This window comes from Bactrocera tryoni, chromosome 5 (genome assembly GCF_016617805.1).
Source record: "Bactrocera tryoni isolate S06 chromosome 5, CSIRO_BtryS06_freeze2, whole genome shotgun sequence".
In the NCBI taxonomy this organism is placed as follows: domain Eukaryota; kingdom Metazoa; phylum Arthropoda; class Insecta; order Diptera; family Tephritidae; genus Bactrocera; species Bactrocera tryoni.
In genome coordinates, this window is record NC_052503.1 from 59,172,585 (window position 1) to 59,188,793 (window position 16,209).

Here is a 16,209-nt window from a genome sequence, read left to right on the forward strand (position 1 = left end):
TTTACAGTAAAATGGGGAAATAGATCTGAGGTGAAGCTGAAGAATATTGAATATTTTTCCTAACAAATGAAGAAATCAATACCTCCATTAATAACATTGAAATCAAATGAATGGCAGTGAACGGACCGTCGATTTTCAAGTGATTTAAGGTTTAATAGCAATAAACGAGATTCATAAGACGGTATGGGGTCAACAAACTTTAAGAAGTGGAGGGTGAATTTAAGGAAAATCTTTTTGAACACTTTAAATCCTATTAACTGAGAATAGATAACATAGTCTTCAGATGAACATAGCATATGCTAAGATAGAAACCAACAATATACGTTAACAATAATTTTGACGGATAGTAAGGGGTCGGAAAATCTGGAAGTAGCAAGCACAGAGAACGATTGAGAGTTGATGCGAATATTGAAAGAAAAAATATATTGTCAAAGATTAGCCAAAGATTTAGGTTAGACATTTTAGGACTCAATTAAGGTAAGCTTTAATTTCGGCCACCAATCATAAAAACTATCAATATCCCATTGAAGTTTATTTACAACTTCAGAGTATTTTATTATTAAGTATATTTTTAAGTATAAAGCGGAAGGAATGCGAGTTATAGATTTCACAAATATCCAAAAAAAGACTTAGATGTCAACTCCGTGCTATCAAAAAACAGATTATTACAGATTATTTTATTCAAATTATTAAACAGTTTTGTGTAGTGTTGAAATTGAACGAATAAGGCATGAGTTTATGTTAAAGAGAGTTTTCTGTAATATTTATTTTTAAAATTTTTCAACCGTTTAAGGTCCTTAGTATACCAAGGCAATTTATATGGTTCTATATTTTTAACGGGGATATTATAACGACAAAATTCTTGAATGGATTTCTTACAAATCGAAAAACTATTAGCTGAATCTAATCCAGAAAATAAATTATTACATTTAAATTTAAGGAGCAGATGGTTAAGTTTTGTGAAATCACACAAAGTAAAAATAAAACCTAATCGAACGAATCGAGCGAAAAGATAAGTAACAAACCTTAAAGGATAATGATGAATGGTATGGATGAACACTAAGTCAAGAAATCGATCAATACTATTTGAACAAAAGTTGATTTGAATCAGATTGAGACTATGGTAAAGAGGCCTTCGATGCGATCTAACTCGTGAGAAGGCAAAACAGTAAAGGGAATGAGAGCAGGACTATAGTAGCAACTGGACCAGACAATAGATTAAAGTCATCAATAACACAAATATTTTTCGGTCTAAACTTATTTAAAGCTAGTGAGAAAACTTTATTTATACAACTCTAGAGGACTATTAGGAGGGATGTAAGAAACAACAATGAACAGATACGCATTTCTACAAACACATACATATGTAAGTTCATAGGTTGTTGAGAATATAATCATCATTACTAAGTAATATTAAATGAGAAATAAATTTCTGATGAACTGCTTGCACGGAATCTCTCGGAATCTCTATCCATACGGAAAACAAAAATAGAATTTGTCGAATTACTCACTCTCGTAGTAACTAGAATTAAGGCAGGTCTCAATAATAACATACAGAATAATAATAACAGAATCATCAACATTGGAGGGAGAAGTATTTGTACCATCAGCAGCGGCAGCGTTGAGAGTGGAGTTGACAACAGATGGAGCGGTAGAGTATGCATTCGATACAGCAGGAGCGAGATAATCCACACTCACATTGTCAGCAGAAGCGGCAACGGTGGACGGAGAAGTATTTGTACCAACGACAGTGAAGGAAGTGAGGGTGGATCTGGAACCAGATGAAGCGGCAGAGAATGCATTCTATACTGATGCAGAGAATTTGCCGTCGTCAGATAATGTGGTCTGAACATTGCAGATCTCTGACTTCAATTCGTTAAGTTTGCAAACAAGGAATTTCGGTCATCATACATATAGTTTTTGATTAATGAGAGCTTCGAGTTTGTATTTCTCAGTGAAGTAACTTCAGCAATAACAGAATTAAGCAAACAAATTTACCTTATTAAAATAATGCTGCTCCAACAAAAGCCTTGTTGATTCCTTTTGCAACTGATCAGTACTTTTTTGATGTAAATTTCTAATGGGAGTACTGAAAAGCTAAGCTCCAAATAAAAGCTGCTCTCTTTTCTCGCGGCAACTCGAGTTCTTCGTCTGCAAATGCGGCGGCGGTTTGACTCCATGTACGCCATTTACTTAGAGGGAATCGGGGAAGGTGTTGATGGCTCCACTGTGAATGGCGGTTAGTACTCCTAGGGGACGGAAATTAAGGCGGAGTCCCGCGATTCTTCCAGCTGAGATGAAGCGAGCGGTAGCTGCTGCGATTACTTTGCGGAATAAACGTTCGCCAACGATTACGTCCGTAGGAATGGGTAAAACAGTGAAGGTGTGGTAAAGCTAACGAAGGTGCGGTTGTCCGCAGAAATAAAGTTGGAAGGTTTTTCGAACGAGAAGGGTTGGCATAGGTCGCCAGGTAATGCTAATTATCAGACCACCGCCATAATTCTGGTGGGTCTTCGTCATTCATTGTGTAGGTTGTCAAATCGTATATCTGGGCCCGCGTTGGATTCAATGCCAGCACGAGTCAGGAGGATATGGAGCAACCCTGCTGCAAGGTGTTGCTCCAGTGACGAAAAACTTAAACTAAGGCTTACCGATCTAAACAGGGTTAGATCTCCGAAATAACAGACCTTGGCCGGATGAAATCCGGGTCAATTCCGGTGCGTAGAAACGGCTGTTTGGGAATTGAATAAATAACGATCATTATGTGCGATATATAATTGAAATTCAGAAACAACATTGGTATGTCTGTATGTTAAAAATGGGTTATATCGGGTCAATACTTCCTTTAGCTCCCATAAACCTAATACAACGATTTTTGAACTTCCAGGTGACTTTATACCGTATATATCGACCAATATACTAGTTATCTAATGAGAGAGCGTGTTTTACTCATAACATTATATCTTTGAGCCTAAATAGGTAAAATTGGGTGAAAACTTGACCTAACGCCCATATAACAAACATATAACATCCAAGTGACTTTACTCCATGTGATTGGTGAAGGTATCTTAATGAACCTCAGGGAATGTGGCATATTATTAGTATATAGTATTGGCAAAAATAGAATAAATATATACATATGTATGTATGCTTTTCGGTTTTCGATCACACCCAAAACCGATACTAATTTTGTTTCGAACATCAAATTTTTTTTGTCGATTTCAATTCTGATTCCGACAACTATCATATTTCAACACCCCTGATTTGTTAGCCTCAATTTGATATTGAATAAAGGCAAAATAATGTTATGACTAGAAACTAAAGGTGAATTTCCAATTTTGTCCGTCATATTATATCTCGAAGGCCTATCTTTCTTGTTCATATGGTCTGGTATTGCTCTGCTATCTGATAAATAACAATTTGTTGTGAAAGGTTGACAATTTTTCCTTTAATAAGAGTCATTTGATATTCCTCATTTCTTTTATTGAGCAATAGTCACATTTTATATATAGTAAAACATAACTGTCTATAAACAATCTCTCTTCTTCAACTTTCTAACTTGATTTACATATTACAATAAACTATAAAATTTTATTAGCTAAATAATTCAAGAAATTCTTGTTCGAGTTGAGATAAAAAATTTCCTTCTTTGAGTTGAAATACTATTGACACTTTTGAAAAATGAAGGTCTCTAATCATATAGCATTTTGAAACAATGTGAAAGCGCTGCTGACACTTCAAAGTCTTTGTCATCATATTAATAACATATAATTCTACAAAACAACAGTCATCCATGCGATTTTTCGGTTCTGTCAACATCATCGGCAATACTATACTTGTACATACATTAAATTATAACATTTGCCGACTATCTTAAATGTTCATTGTACAACATGTACACAATGTGAGGCAGAGATAAAGAGATCTCTCATTGGAAATGAGAGAGCAATTGCTAAAGCCAAAACCTTCTGAACTTTGTCAGTTGATAACGTTTAGCAATCGGAAACGAGAGACGGCCACATTGAACTCCTACCATAAATATATGTAAATGGAGGGATCTGTTGAACGGCGGCACTAATAAACAACTAAGAAAGGGCTAAGTTCGGGTACAAAAAACCATTTTATACTCTTGTAACTTACAAGGATCTAAGCCAGGGAAATATTTCAAGATTTTACATCTACCAGATAATCGGAATATTAGCAATTTCTTAGTAAAACGAAAATCATTATACGTAGTATATAGGGGGTTTCATAAAGGTACTTTACATACAATCACCAGTTTTTGATGCACAGAATAACTACTGTCAGGAAAGGATTTTGTCTGAATTAAAATTGTATATCTCACACATTAAGCGATATTTTCGGTCAAAACACAACCATAAATACTGCGTCCACATATTCGGTACCTAGAAGTTTGAACAGTTTAGATTGGATTTGACAAATTTTTAGTCATAAGATGGAATAGTACTTTAAAGGATTATTAGTGCAAAATTGTATAGTCTTCTTCGAGTTGACAACAGCGCGCCAGCCAGGTCCCTCTCCACCTGGTCTTTCCAACGGAGTGGTGGTCTTCCTCTTTCCCCGGGTACTGTGCCGAATACTTTCAGAGCTGCAGTGTTTTCGTCCTTTCGAACGACATGACCTAGCCAGCGTAGCCGCTGTCTTTTAATGTGCTGAACTATGTTAACCCTTTACCTGGTCATGTGACAGAAATGGTACAAACCCTATTTTTAACTGTAATTTTACCATTCTTATTTAATATAGTCATATTGGTTTTTGTAACACAACTGGTACAAACTGTGAATAGTATAAAAGTAATAAGATAGAGCGAGACATCCCTATTGTAACGTATTTTTGTGCCAAAAGTGTAGTGCATTATGTTTGGTGATTTCACAACAAGTGCTGAAATTGGTGACGAAAAGCGGTTTTTGTGAATGTGAAAAACGTGTTTGTTTTTTATTTAAATTCATTGGGTGAGCATGTAATTTAGTGATTTTACTAAGTGCAATCGAAAAAAAATTTAGTTTTTGATTAATGAGAGCTTCGAGTTTGTATTTCTCAGTGAAGTAACTTCAGCAATAACAGAATTAAGCAAACAAATTTACCTTATTAAAATAATGCTGCTCCAACAAAAGCCTTGTTGATTCCTTTTGCAACTGATCAGTACTTTTTTGATGTAAATTTCTAATGGGAGTACTGAAAAGCTAAGCTCCAAATAAAAGCTGCTCTCGTTTCTCGCTGCAACTCGAGCTCTTCGTCTGCAAAGGGTGGTGGTTTGACTCCAAGTACGTCATTCACTGAAAGAGAGTCGGTGAATGTGTTGATGGCTCCACTGTGAATGGCGGTTAGTACTCCTAGGGGACGGAAATTAAGGCGGAGTCCCGCGATTCTTCCAGCTGAGATGAAGCGAGCGGTAGCTGCTGCGATTACTTTGCGGAATAAACGTTCGCCAACGATTACGTCCGTAGGAATGGGTAAAACAGTGAAGGTGTGGTAAAGCTAACGAAGGTGCGGTTGTCCGCAGAAATAAAGTTGGAAGGTTTTTCGAACGAGAAGGGTTGGCATAGGTCGCCAGGTAATGCTAATTATCAGACCACCGCCATAATTCTGGTGGGTCTTCGTCATTCATTGTGTAGGTTGTCAAATCGTATATCTGGGCCCGCGTTGGATTCAATGCCAGCACGAGTCAGGAGGATATGGAGCAACCCTGCTGCAAGGTGTTGCTCCAGTGACGAAAAACTTAAACTAAGGCTTACCGATCTAAACAGGGTTAGATCTCCGAAATAACAGACCTTGGCCGGATGAAATCCGGGTCAATTCCGGTGCGTAGAAACGGCTGTTTGGGAATTGAATAAATAACGATCATTATGTGCGATATATAATTGAAATTCAGAAACAACATTGGTATGTCTGTATGTTAAAAATGGGTTATATCGGGTCAATACTTCCTTTAGCTCCCATAAACCTAATACAACGATTTTTGAACTTCCAGGTGACTTTATACCGTATATATCGACCAATATACTAGTTATCTAATGAGAGAGCGTGTTTTACTCATAACATTATATCTTTGAGCCTAAATAGGTAAAATTGGGTGAAAACTTGACCTAACGCCCATATAACAAACATATAACATCCAAGTGACTTTACTCCATGTGATTGGTGAAGGTATCTTAATGAACCTCAGGGAATGTGGCATATTATTAGTATATAGTATTGGCAAAAATAGAATAAATATATACATATGTATGTATGCTTTTCGGTTTTCGATCACACCCAAAACCGATACTAATTTTGTTTCGAACATCAAATTTTTTTTGTCGATTTCAATTCTGATTCCGACAACTATCATATTTCAACACCCCTGATTTGTTAGCCTCAATTTGATATTGAATAAAGGCAAAATAATGTTATGACTAGAAACTAAAGGTGAATTTCCAATTTTGTCCGTCATATTATATCTCGAAGGCCTATCTTTCTTGTTCATATGGTCTGGTATTGCTCTGCTATCTGATAAATAACAATTTGTTGTGAAAGGTTGACAATTTTTCCTTTAATAAGAGTCATTTGATATTCCTCATTTCTTTTATTGAGCAATAGTCACATTTTATATATAGTAAAACATAACTGTCTATAAACAATCTCTCTTCTTCAACTTTCTAACTTGATTTACATATTACAATAAACTATAAAATTTTATTAGCTAAATAATTCAAGAAATTCTTGTTCGAGTTGAGATAAAAAATTTCCTTCTTTGAGTTGAAATACTATTGACACTTTTGAAAAATGAAGGTCTCTAATCATATAGCATTTTGAAATAATGTGAAAGCGCTGCTGACACTTCAAAGTCTTTGTCATCATATTAATAACATATAATTCTACAAAATAACAGTCATCCATGCGATTTTTCGGTTCTGTCAACATCATCGGCAATACTATACTTGTACATACATTAAATTATAACATTTGCCGACTATCTTAAATGTTCATTGTACAACATGTACACAATGTGAGGCAGAGATAAAGAGATCTCTCATTGGAAATGAGAGAGCAATTGCTAAAGCCAAAACCTTCTGAACTTTGTCAGTTGATAACGTTTAGCAATCGGAAACGAGAGACGGCCACATTGAACTCCTACCATAAATATATGTAAATGGAGGGATCTGTTGAACGGCGGCACTAATAAACAACTAAGAAAGGGCTAAGTTCGGGTACAAAAAACCATTTTATACTCTTGTAACTTACAAGGATCTAAGCCAGGGAAATATTTCAAGATTTTACATCTACCAGATAATCGGAATATTAGCAATTTCTTAGTAAAACGAAAATCATTATACGTAGTATATAGGGGGTTTCATAAAGGTACTTTACATACAATCACCAGTTTTTGATGCACAGAATAACTACTGTCAGGAAAGGATTTTGTCTGAATTAAAATTGTATATCTCACACATTAAGCGATATTTTCGGTCAAAACACAACCATAAATACTGCGTCCACATATTCGGTACCTAGAAGTTTGAACAGTTTAGATTGGATTTGACAAATTTTTAGTCATAAGATGGAATAGTACTTTAAAGGATTATTAGTGCAAAATTGTATAGTCTTCTTCGAGTTGACAACAGCGCGCCAGCCAGGTCCCTCTCCACCTGGTCTTTCCAACGGAGTGGTGGTCTTCCTCTTTCCCCGGGTACTGTGCCGAATACTTTCAGAGCTGCAGTGTTTTCGTCCTTTCGAACGACATGACCTAGCCAGCGTAGCCGCTGTCTTTTAATGTGCTGAACTATGTTAACCCTTTACCTGGTCATGTGACAGAAATGGTACAAACCCTATTTTTAACTGTAATTTTACCATTCTTATTTAATATAGTCATATTGGTTTTTGTAACACAACTGGTACAAACTGTGAATAGTATAAAAGTAATAAGATAGAGCGAGACATCCCTATTGTAACGTATTTTTGTGCCAAAAGTGTAGTGCATTAAGTTTGGTGATTTCACAACAAGTGCTGAAATTGGTGACGAAAAGCGGTTTTTGTGAATGTGAAAAACGTGTTTGTTTTTTATTTAAATTCATTGGGTGAGCATGTAATTTAGTGATTTTACTAAGTGCAATCGAAAAAAAATTTCATTTGTCTTTTCTATATTGTATTTATTGTTTGTTACATATACATATGTCACATTGCCTTACAACGCGAATATATTTTTAGCAGAATGTCTAAAACTTTGAGCAAGGGTGAAATTCGAGAAATTCTTGACGAGAGTGAAGATGGACTCGATTTTGATGATGATGATGATGTGGATGATCCTAATTATAATGAAGAGTTGGTACATGCTGATTTTGATGAAGTGGTTGAGAATATATTAGAAGATATTGAAAATGAAAATATGGAATTGTGTGCAGATCCGTCGAACGATGTTCCGCCCATTTTGGCAGAGAGAGCACAAAAACAAAAAAAGGTTACAATGACATTCTCTGGAAAAAAAAAAAAATTAGTTTTGGAAGAGCACCAATTGCGTTTTACAGGCAATACACCATTGCCCTATGATACAAAGATTATCGAAACGCCAATTGAATATTTCTTGTACTTATTTCCAAAAGAATTGATAAAGTTTATTGCCAATGAAACAAATTTGTATGTTGTCCAAAAGGACGTTAATGATCCATTTCGTGTATCAGAAATGGATATTCAGCAATTTATTGGAGTAGTTTATATGATGTCCTTAGTACAACTTCCTAATGTACCCAGTCACTGGAGCAAAATTGGTACATCCATGATACAAGAAGCGATGCCGCTGAAAAAATTTGAAAATTTACGACGTCGCATACACTTTAACGACAACAGCAAAAATTTGCCGTCGACTGATAAAAATGTTGACAGAATGTACAAAATACGCCCGATCCTGGATGAGTTAAATAAGAATTTTGCAAAAGTGCCTCTTGAACAACATCTATGCGTCGATGAACAAATATGTTCCACCTTTTGAAACGCTACCTGCCAAACAAGCCTCATAAATGGGGCTACAAAATATTTGTTCTCTGCGGGACAACTGGATTTGCTTACAAAATTGAACCGGAAACTGGCAAAGAAAATATCGTTGGGGATAACGAGCCGGATTTGGGAGCCTCTTCCAATATAGTCATGAGACTGTCACGTATGATTCCACGAAACCAAAATTTCAAACTTTATTTCGACAATTATTTTACTTCAATTCCACTGCTCGTATACTTGGCAAATGAAGGTATATTCAGTGTGGGAACAATTCGGAGGAATAGAATTCCCAATTGTAAGCTAGCAAGCGAAAAAGAAATGATGAAAAAAGAGAGAGGATCTGCCGTAGAGTACGTGTGTCAGGCTGAAGGAATTGACATTTCAACAGTTTCGTGGAAAGATAGTAAGATTGTAAATCTCGCATCGACTTTCCTTGGTGAAATACCAAAACGTAAAGAAAAAAGGTACGATAAAATTCAAAAGAAGTACGTTGAAATTGATCGTCCGTCTATTGTTGGTGAATACAACGCGCATATGGGTGGTGTAGACCTTATTGATTCCATCATGGGAAGATATAAAATAAAACTTCGAAGTACAAGATGGCAAGTTCGAGTATTTTACCACCTATTAGATTTAGTGATGGCAAACGCTTGGCTTCTATATAAAAAATATCGATCCAATAACACAGAAAAGTTGTTGCCTGCGGCAGAGTTTCGCTTACAGATCGCGGAAACACTTTTAAAATACGGACAAAAAATCAACGTCAAGAACACTAGATCCCTCGAGCCACAAATACAAGCGAAAAAACGTAAAGGACCAGCGCAGCACGCCCCTCCACAAGCTTTACGACTTCATCAAGTTGGTCATTGGCCAATATGGACGGAAAAGAGGATAAGATGCAAGATGCCTAATTGCCAAGGAGTTACCCAAACAATGTGTGAAAAATGCGGAATTGCATTGAGCTACAACAAGCATAATAACTGTTATCGTGCATACCATTTGACATAAATTTAATTTTCCCTTGCCAGGCAATGTAACATATCTGTCAATAAAAAATAAAATCTAAGAAAGTTGTATTTTTATTTTGACTGACGCTACCGAAAAACAAAAAAATATTCAAAATTTGTGGCCTTGCCCGATTAAGGGTTAATGTCGTCGTATATCTCATACAGCTCATCGTTCTTTCGATTGCGATATTCGCCATGGCCAACGCGTAAAGGATGGATTGGGCAGAGCACACTTAATTTCCAATCGTTGGGCATGCTTTCGTCCGATCATATTCTTCATGGTCGGCCAATGGAACGTCTGCTCCATCGTCATCGATTAGGCAAACTTGTATCCCGTTATATTAATTACTTCTTGATTTGTGTTCTGGAAAGTGAAAGAGTCAAGCGAATTTAAAATTATGTTTTGTGGTATGTAGGCGTGGTTGTAGTTCTATTTCGCCCTCCTTTGACATAGGAATATGAAAAGAATACTACGTACTAAATTAAGTCCAAATCGGTCGATCGGGTCCCGAGATATTTAATTTCTCGAAAAAGTGGGCGACGCCGTGCTCATTGTGCAATTTTCATACCCATAAATCCCTCTCATACCATCTCGGACCTCCGACTAACCTAATGACCTAATTAGTTATTGATTTATTGCGCTTTTAGTAGTTTTGAATAGTACCGTTATATGGGGAGTGAGCGGGCTTCCAACTTCATACATTTTCATGTCTGTAGAAGTTCTTATTATACTTGCGCTGAGCAAATTTTGTAGCTTTAGTAGTTTAGGAGATATGTACATTAAACTGTTTCATTTTTTTCCAGAGGTGCCCCTTGCTATCTTAATTTAGTGCTTAGTTGTGGCACTTTATAGATTGTCGGTTAATGACGTTTTGTGGGCGTGGAAGTTCAATTACGCCCTTCTACGAACTCGTAATACCAAGTTTCATCAAGATATCCGAATTTCAACTTTTCTCGTCATCCTGATCATTTACAAATGTTATTATATATACTTATATAACCCTATATCTCGTTAAGTTTTAGGAGATACATACAACAGTTAGGTGAACAAAACTCTGTAGCAACTGGTTGCAAGAGTATAAAAACGGAAAGTAATGAAATTTAAGGAAAATGCGCAATTTAAATATATATGATGAATCGTTTTGTAAAGTGACGCACCATAGTATTAATTTTCCATGGAAAATGATTAAAAATATTTATTAATTGAGAGCTAACAACAAAATACCTTTATTAAGTATTGAAAGTTTAAAAGTCAGTTGTTTTAATATACAATAAAAAGATTTAAATAGTTCCCCATATATTAAATGTATTAAATTTTAATTGTAATAAATATTGGGTGCTTCAATTTAAATGCCCAAAAATTATTATTTTGTCCAATCTGGCTATAAGGGAAAATATTATAAAAAAGCTCATTTTGAGACGTTCTCACGCTGGAATAAGTCGGACATCCGTTTAATTTTGATGTGTGGTTTTTTAGAGCTTAATATTAGGGAAGCGAAAATAACCATTCATATTATTTTCCAACCTCCGAAGGGTACGTTCACTATAATAATTATTTAAAACTCTTTTCAATTTTGGCTATACAAAGATGTTTAGTACTGTTAACAAAAAATTATCTAGATACAAGGTGCGTTCCAAAGTGAACAGGATTTAAACAAAAAAAAAGAATATATGGTTTTTTCGGCAAAATCAATTTATTTTATTCAAAATAGTCTCCTTCTGCTTCAATACAGCGTTTTGCAGGGTCCAAAAGCATAATCGAACGAGCGTTTTAGCTCATTGGCCGGTATGGCCGCCACTATGCCGGTGCAAGCCTTTTGAATGGCCTCTACGTCACGTCTGCATAACGCTTTCCTTTCATGGGCAAATGCATTTATCCGAAAAGGAAGAAGTCGCACTGTGCCATATCAGGTGAATACGGAGAGTGGTAATGGTTAAAATGATTTTTGGTCAAATAATCAGTCACAAGTGTCGATCGATGAGAGCAATTTTTGGTTGTCAGTCAATTTGTGCGGAACAAACCGTGCACACACCTTTCGTAAGCCCAAACGTTCGATCTCATTTCCATTTCCATGAATTTCAATAATAATAATACATATTGTAACAGAATTTGGTATTACATATCATACTCGTATTAATTCTTTTGATCAATAAAACAAAACTGTCATTGTAAGATATATGAAGACTTAATTTTGCCAAAAGTGCATTCAACAAAGTGGTATAAATATATGACATTTAATTTTTCCTAACGCTTATCTGATATGTACTATATATTGACATTGACCCTTATATATATTAAAAATTAAAATTTTAATTAAAATTTATTTTGTATTTTTTTGTGTTTTGTGAGAGTTTACTTTTGACTCTGAACTTGTTTTAAGTATGCTCTTCCTTTTATACATTTTCTAAATCTAATTTTTTAACAACGTATACATATATGTATGTGCAAATTTGTGTGTATTGTAAATATATATTTTATTTTTATTGAATACTTCAAATACCAATGCGTGGGACTTTTGTAATTGCTTACTTTCACTGTATGACTTAAGTGCAGCTAACGCATTTTATCAGTTGCTGATAGTGTGCATTAGTATTTGGTGTACGCATGTTACAAAACATTGTATATTGCCTTGCAAAATAAGGTTGTTTTTAATTGTATAACTTAATATAAGTTAATATCAGCGTATTGACAGTACCAAAGGAAACCAGAGGTATTAGTAGCGGCCTCCGAGGGAGATTTAATTTACCATAAATAAAAGATGTACCCAAATTGTACGTAGAGTGTTCAATATTTTATATTTTACTTGTTTCTGCGTATTTCGGTAGATTGTGGGTTAATTGTTTTGATACGAAAAAATTAATTCAAAAGAATGGTTTGTACAACCGATAATTAAAAAGTAAAAAAGCCGCGATTCGCCACCTTCGGGGGATCCTCACCCTATAATAAATAAATTCTCTGCGATTCACCATCTTCGGGGGGACCCTCAAGAGATTTCTACAAAATTTTAAGTCATATATGGTAAACCAAATAAATTGACAGACTGGGATGATCTATCTAGTAACTTAGACTACGATACAAAAGATCAAATAGTAGGAGAGTTAGACAATTTAACAAAAAAGAACCCAGAGAAAAAAATTTTGTTCTAAAATATTTCTCCAACCAAAAGAAAAAATCAACTGCATGAATGCTGTCTTTAATTCTACATATAGGGGAAAATCAAGTAGCAACAGTCGAAGACTATTATAATAGACATACAGTGAAATCGGAAGTAATAATTTAATAAAAAAAAAAAAAAACGATATAGTAAGAAATAGCCAGTTCTAAGGCAGATAGGACCAAACATTTGATTTTTGCCTCGTTATATGTTCTCCAACTTAACAATGGAAGCACAAACTATTCAAGCATTGCTAATTCCTGCCGTGAATACTATATACCATACACGGCGAAATTTTATATTAAAAATAGACGAATTAACTAATATATAGGCGCATTACGTATCCTGGAGACAAGCAGCTCACTCTGCATATAAAGTCTTGGAAGGATACAAGGGAAGGTCACGGCACTACCAAGCCGTGGACATAATTAGGAACAAGATTATAGGTTCAGCAGATATGGTACTATCTTCATTTAATACGGTTTTAAATTTTTACGCGATAATTGCGTGGCTGAACTCCACATATTCGGACAAAAAAGCGTTTTATTTGATCGAACAGGAGCTTTCAATGTTTAATCGCCATTGGTTGTCTAGTATTATGCTGAGAGCGGATACTAATTACCTATTCTGAAAAATAAAACTACTCTGACTCGTTGCCCCGATATTAATAAACTTACAAAAGAAGACACAATTTATTCAGAATCAATAAAAGATAAAATCACACAAATTTTTCAACTTCATGCTAGAGTATTTGCTGATCCTGATAAAGCTTAGCTGTATAAGACAAACAACAATTAGAACCATGGATAACCTTCCGGTCTACTTTAGGAGTTATCCATACCCTATGGTAGCAGCAGAATTTGTAAATACAGAAATCTCTAACTTATTACGTGACAGAATTGTAAGACACAATAGCCATACAGCAATCCTATTTGGATTGGATCCATGTTTAACGCTAACATGCCACAGTCTATGCAAAAGTTTTAATAAAAACTTAAGGCTAATTAGTCAAAAAAAGTTTAAATAAAACTAGATGTGCATTGGCTTGATGCTTTTAATAGAATTAAACGAATTATTGCCTCCGAATATGTTTCTCCTCTGCCTTAACATTGACAAATCATTCGAACTAATAACTAACTATAACTAACTAAATAACTAAACTATAGGTGCTGTTGTCTCTCAAATCGGACGACCTATTACAATGATTTCTAGAACCCTTTTATCTACGGAAGAAAACTACGCCACAAAGAAAGAAAACTATTAGCAATAGTTTGGGCCCTTAAAAACTTCGTAGTTATCAACAACTAAGGTTCTCAATATCAGACAAAATCCCAAACGCTAATATTATGATAATAACGTTCGCTTTTGAGTTTGGCTTCCTTCACACAAACCATCTTAATAGTGAAAAGTTCCTTTAATTGTTTTCGAAACCAAATAATAACTAATTGAAGAAACGAAAACTTAAACAAAAATGCTCAAAAATAGAAATAAGCCTGAATTGAGGCATCATATCATTTTCAATAATAAAGGGGACTAATACAAGCTTTGAAAAATCGTATTAATCCGAATGTAGTTAATTGTTTACTATGTAACTTTCCAATTCTTGCAAAAATTCAGAATAGAATTCTCACTGAGTTCCCGGCAATTAAAATGCGGCATACAAAAAAACAACTCATAGATATCTTCAACGAGGACGACGAAAAGGATATTTTAAAAACAGAGCATAACAGAGCTCATCGTTACTCAACGTTAGAACATGCAACAAATTTTAGAAAATTACTATGCGCACGCCAATATCAAGATGCAGAATTTGTAGTCAGGCCAAGGCATCCATCAAATCCAGGAATTGCTTTAAGTCCTATTCCAACATATTCTGGAGAAAATCTCTATGTAGATATGTACTCCCCCGATAAAACATTTTCTGACTTCGTAAGATAAATTTTGTAAGTTTGCTTTGTATTTGTAATAAAACCAAGAGATATAAAGGGTGATCCATTTCGAGGTTCCCTACTTTTTTAAAGAAAAAACACAGAAACTTCAAATTTAATGGGGATTGTTTATTATCATTCAAAAGAACATTCTTTGGTATTTATTTTTTGAGGATTATCTCTCTCAAATATTGGCCGCGGCTACGTCTCAGATGGTCCTTCCATTGAGTCCAATTTTCGATGCCTCGTTCGAGCATTTCGACTGGTAACTGGCGAATGGCATGCGTGAATTTTTGCTTCAAGGCTTGAATCGAAATAGGATTATACGCGTAGACTTTAGACTTTACATCTCCACAGGAAAAAGTTTAACGGTGTGATAACACACGATCTTGGTGGCCAATTGACCGGCCCAAAACGTGAAATTATCTACTCACCGAAGTGTTCTCTCAATGAATCCATTGATTGATGTGATGTGTGGGAAGTGGCACCGTCTTGTTGAAACCATGAGCCAATTCGAGATCACAAGCTTCAATTTCACGCATAGAATAGTCGGTTATCATGGCGCGTTAACGGCCGCCATTGACGGTTAGAATGTAACCGTCATCATTTTTGAAGAAATATGGACCAATGATTCAATCTGCCCCACACCAAATCGTTGTTTTTTCAAATGGCAGCTCTTCAGGTTGCTCTTCGTCCCAAAACGCGGGATACATACCAATTGGCGCCCAGAAATGGAAGGAAAAGGTCGAATCTTTAAACTTTAGTTCCAGAGCCAGAAATGAGCGTCATCGCTGAACAAAATTTGAGAAAAACGTCGAATCTTTAAGGTTTAGCTTGCGACAATTTATGTTGATCCCTAAATTCCGAAACAATTAAGGCAATACTGAAAAATTATTTTGAATAGGAATTTACACGACACCTCCCGCTCATAGAACTATCATACGACTATCTTACGAAAATAGAGCGCTGCGAGAAACTTAAGAGATGTTATTATAACATCAATAACTCTGCTATTGGATGGTGTTGAGATCGGTAGCTTACTGGCTGAGCAACACTCTTCAGATATAAGCATAAGTGATTTATGGTCAAATTCTACAATTACGATATTTCAAGATAAGCAATGCATTT

At 35.3% G+C, this 16,209-nt stretch overlaps 1 protein-coding gene across 1 annotated transcript; it reads left to right on the plus strand.

Annotated features, from left to right (window-relative positions):
• The first annotated feature begins 8,212 nt into the window (after nt 1–8,212).
• Nucleotides 8,213–8,986, plus strand: LOC120778382 (piggyBac transposable element-derived protein 1-like). Its single transcript, XM_040110168.1, has one exon. It carries the CDS (start codon nt 8,213–8,215, stop codon nt 8,984–8,986), a length of 774 nt encoding a protein of 257 aa, XP_039966102.1.
• The last annotated feature ends 7,223 nt before the right edge of the window (nt 8,987–16,209 follow it).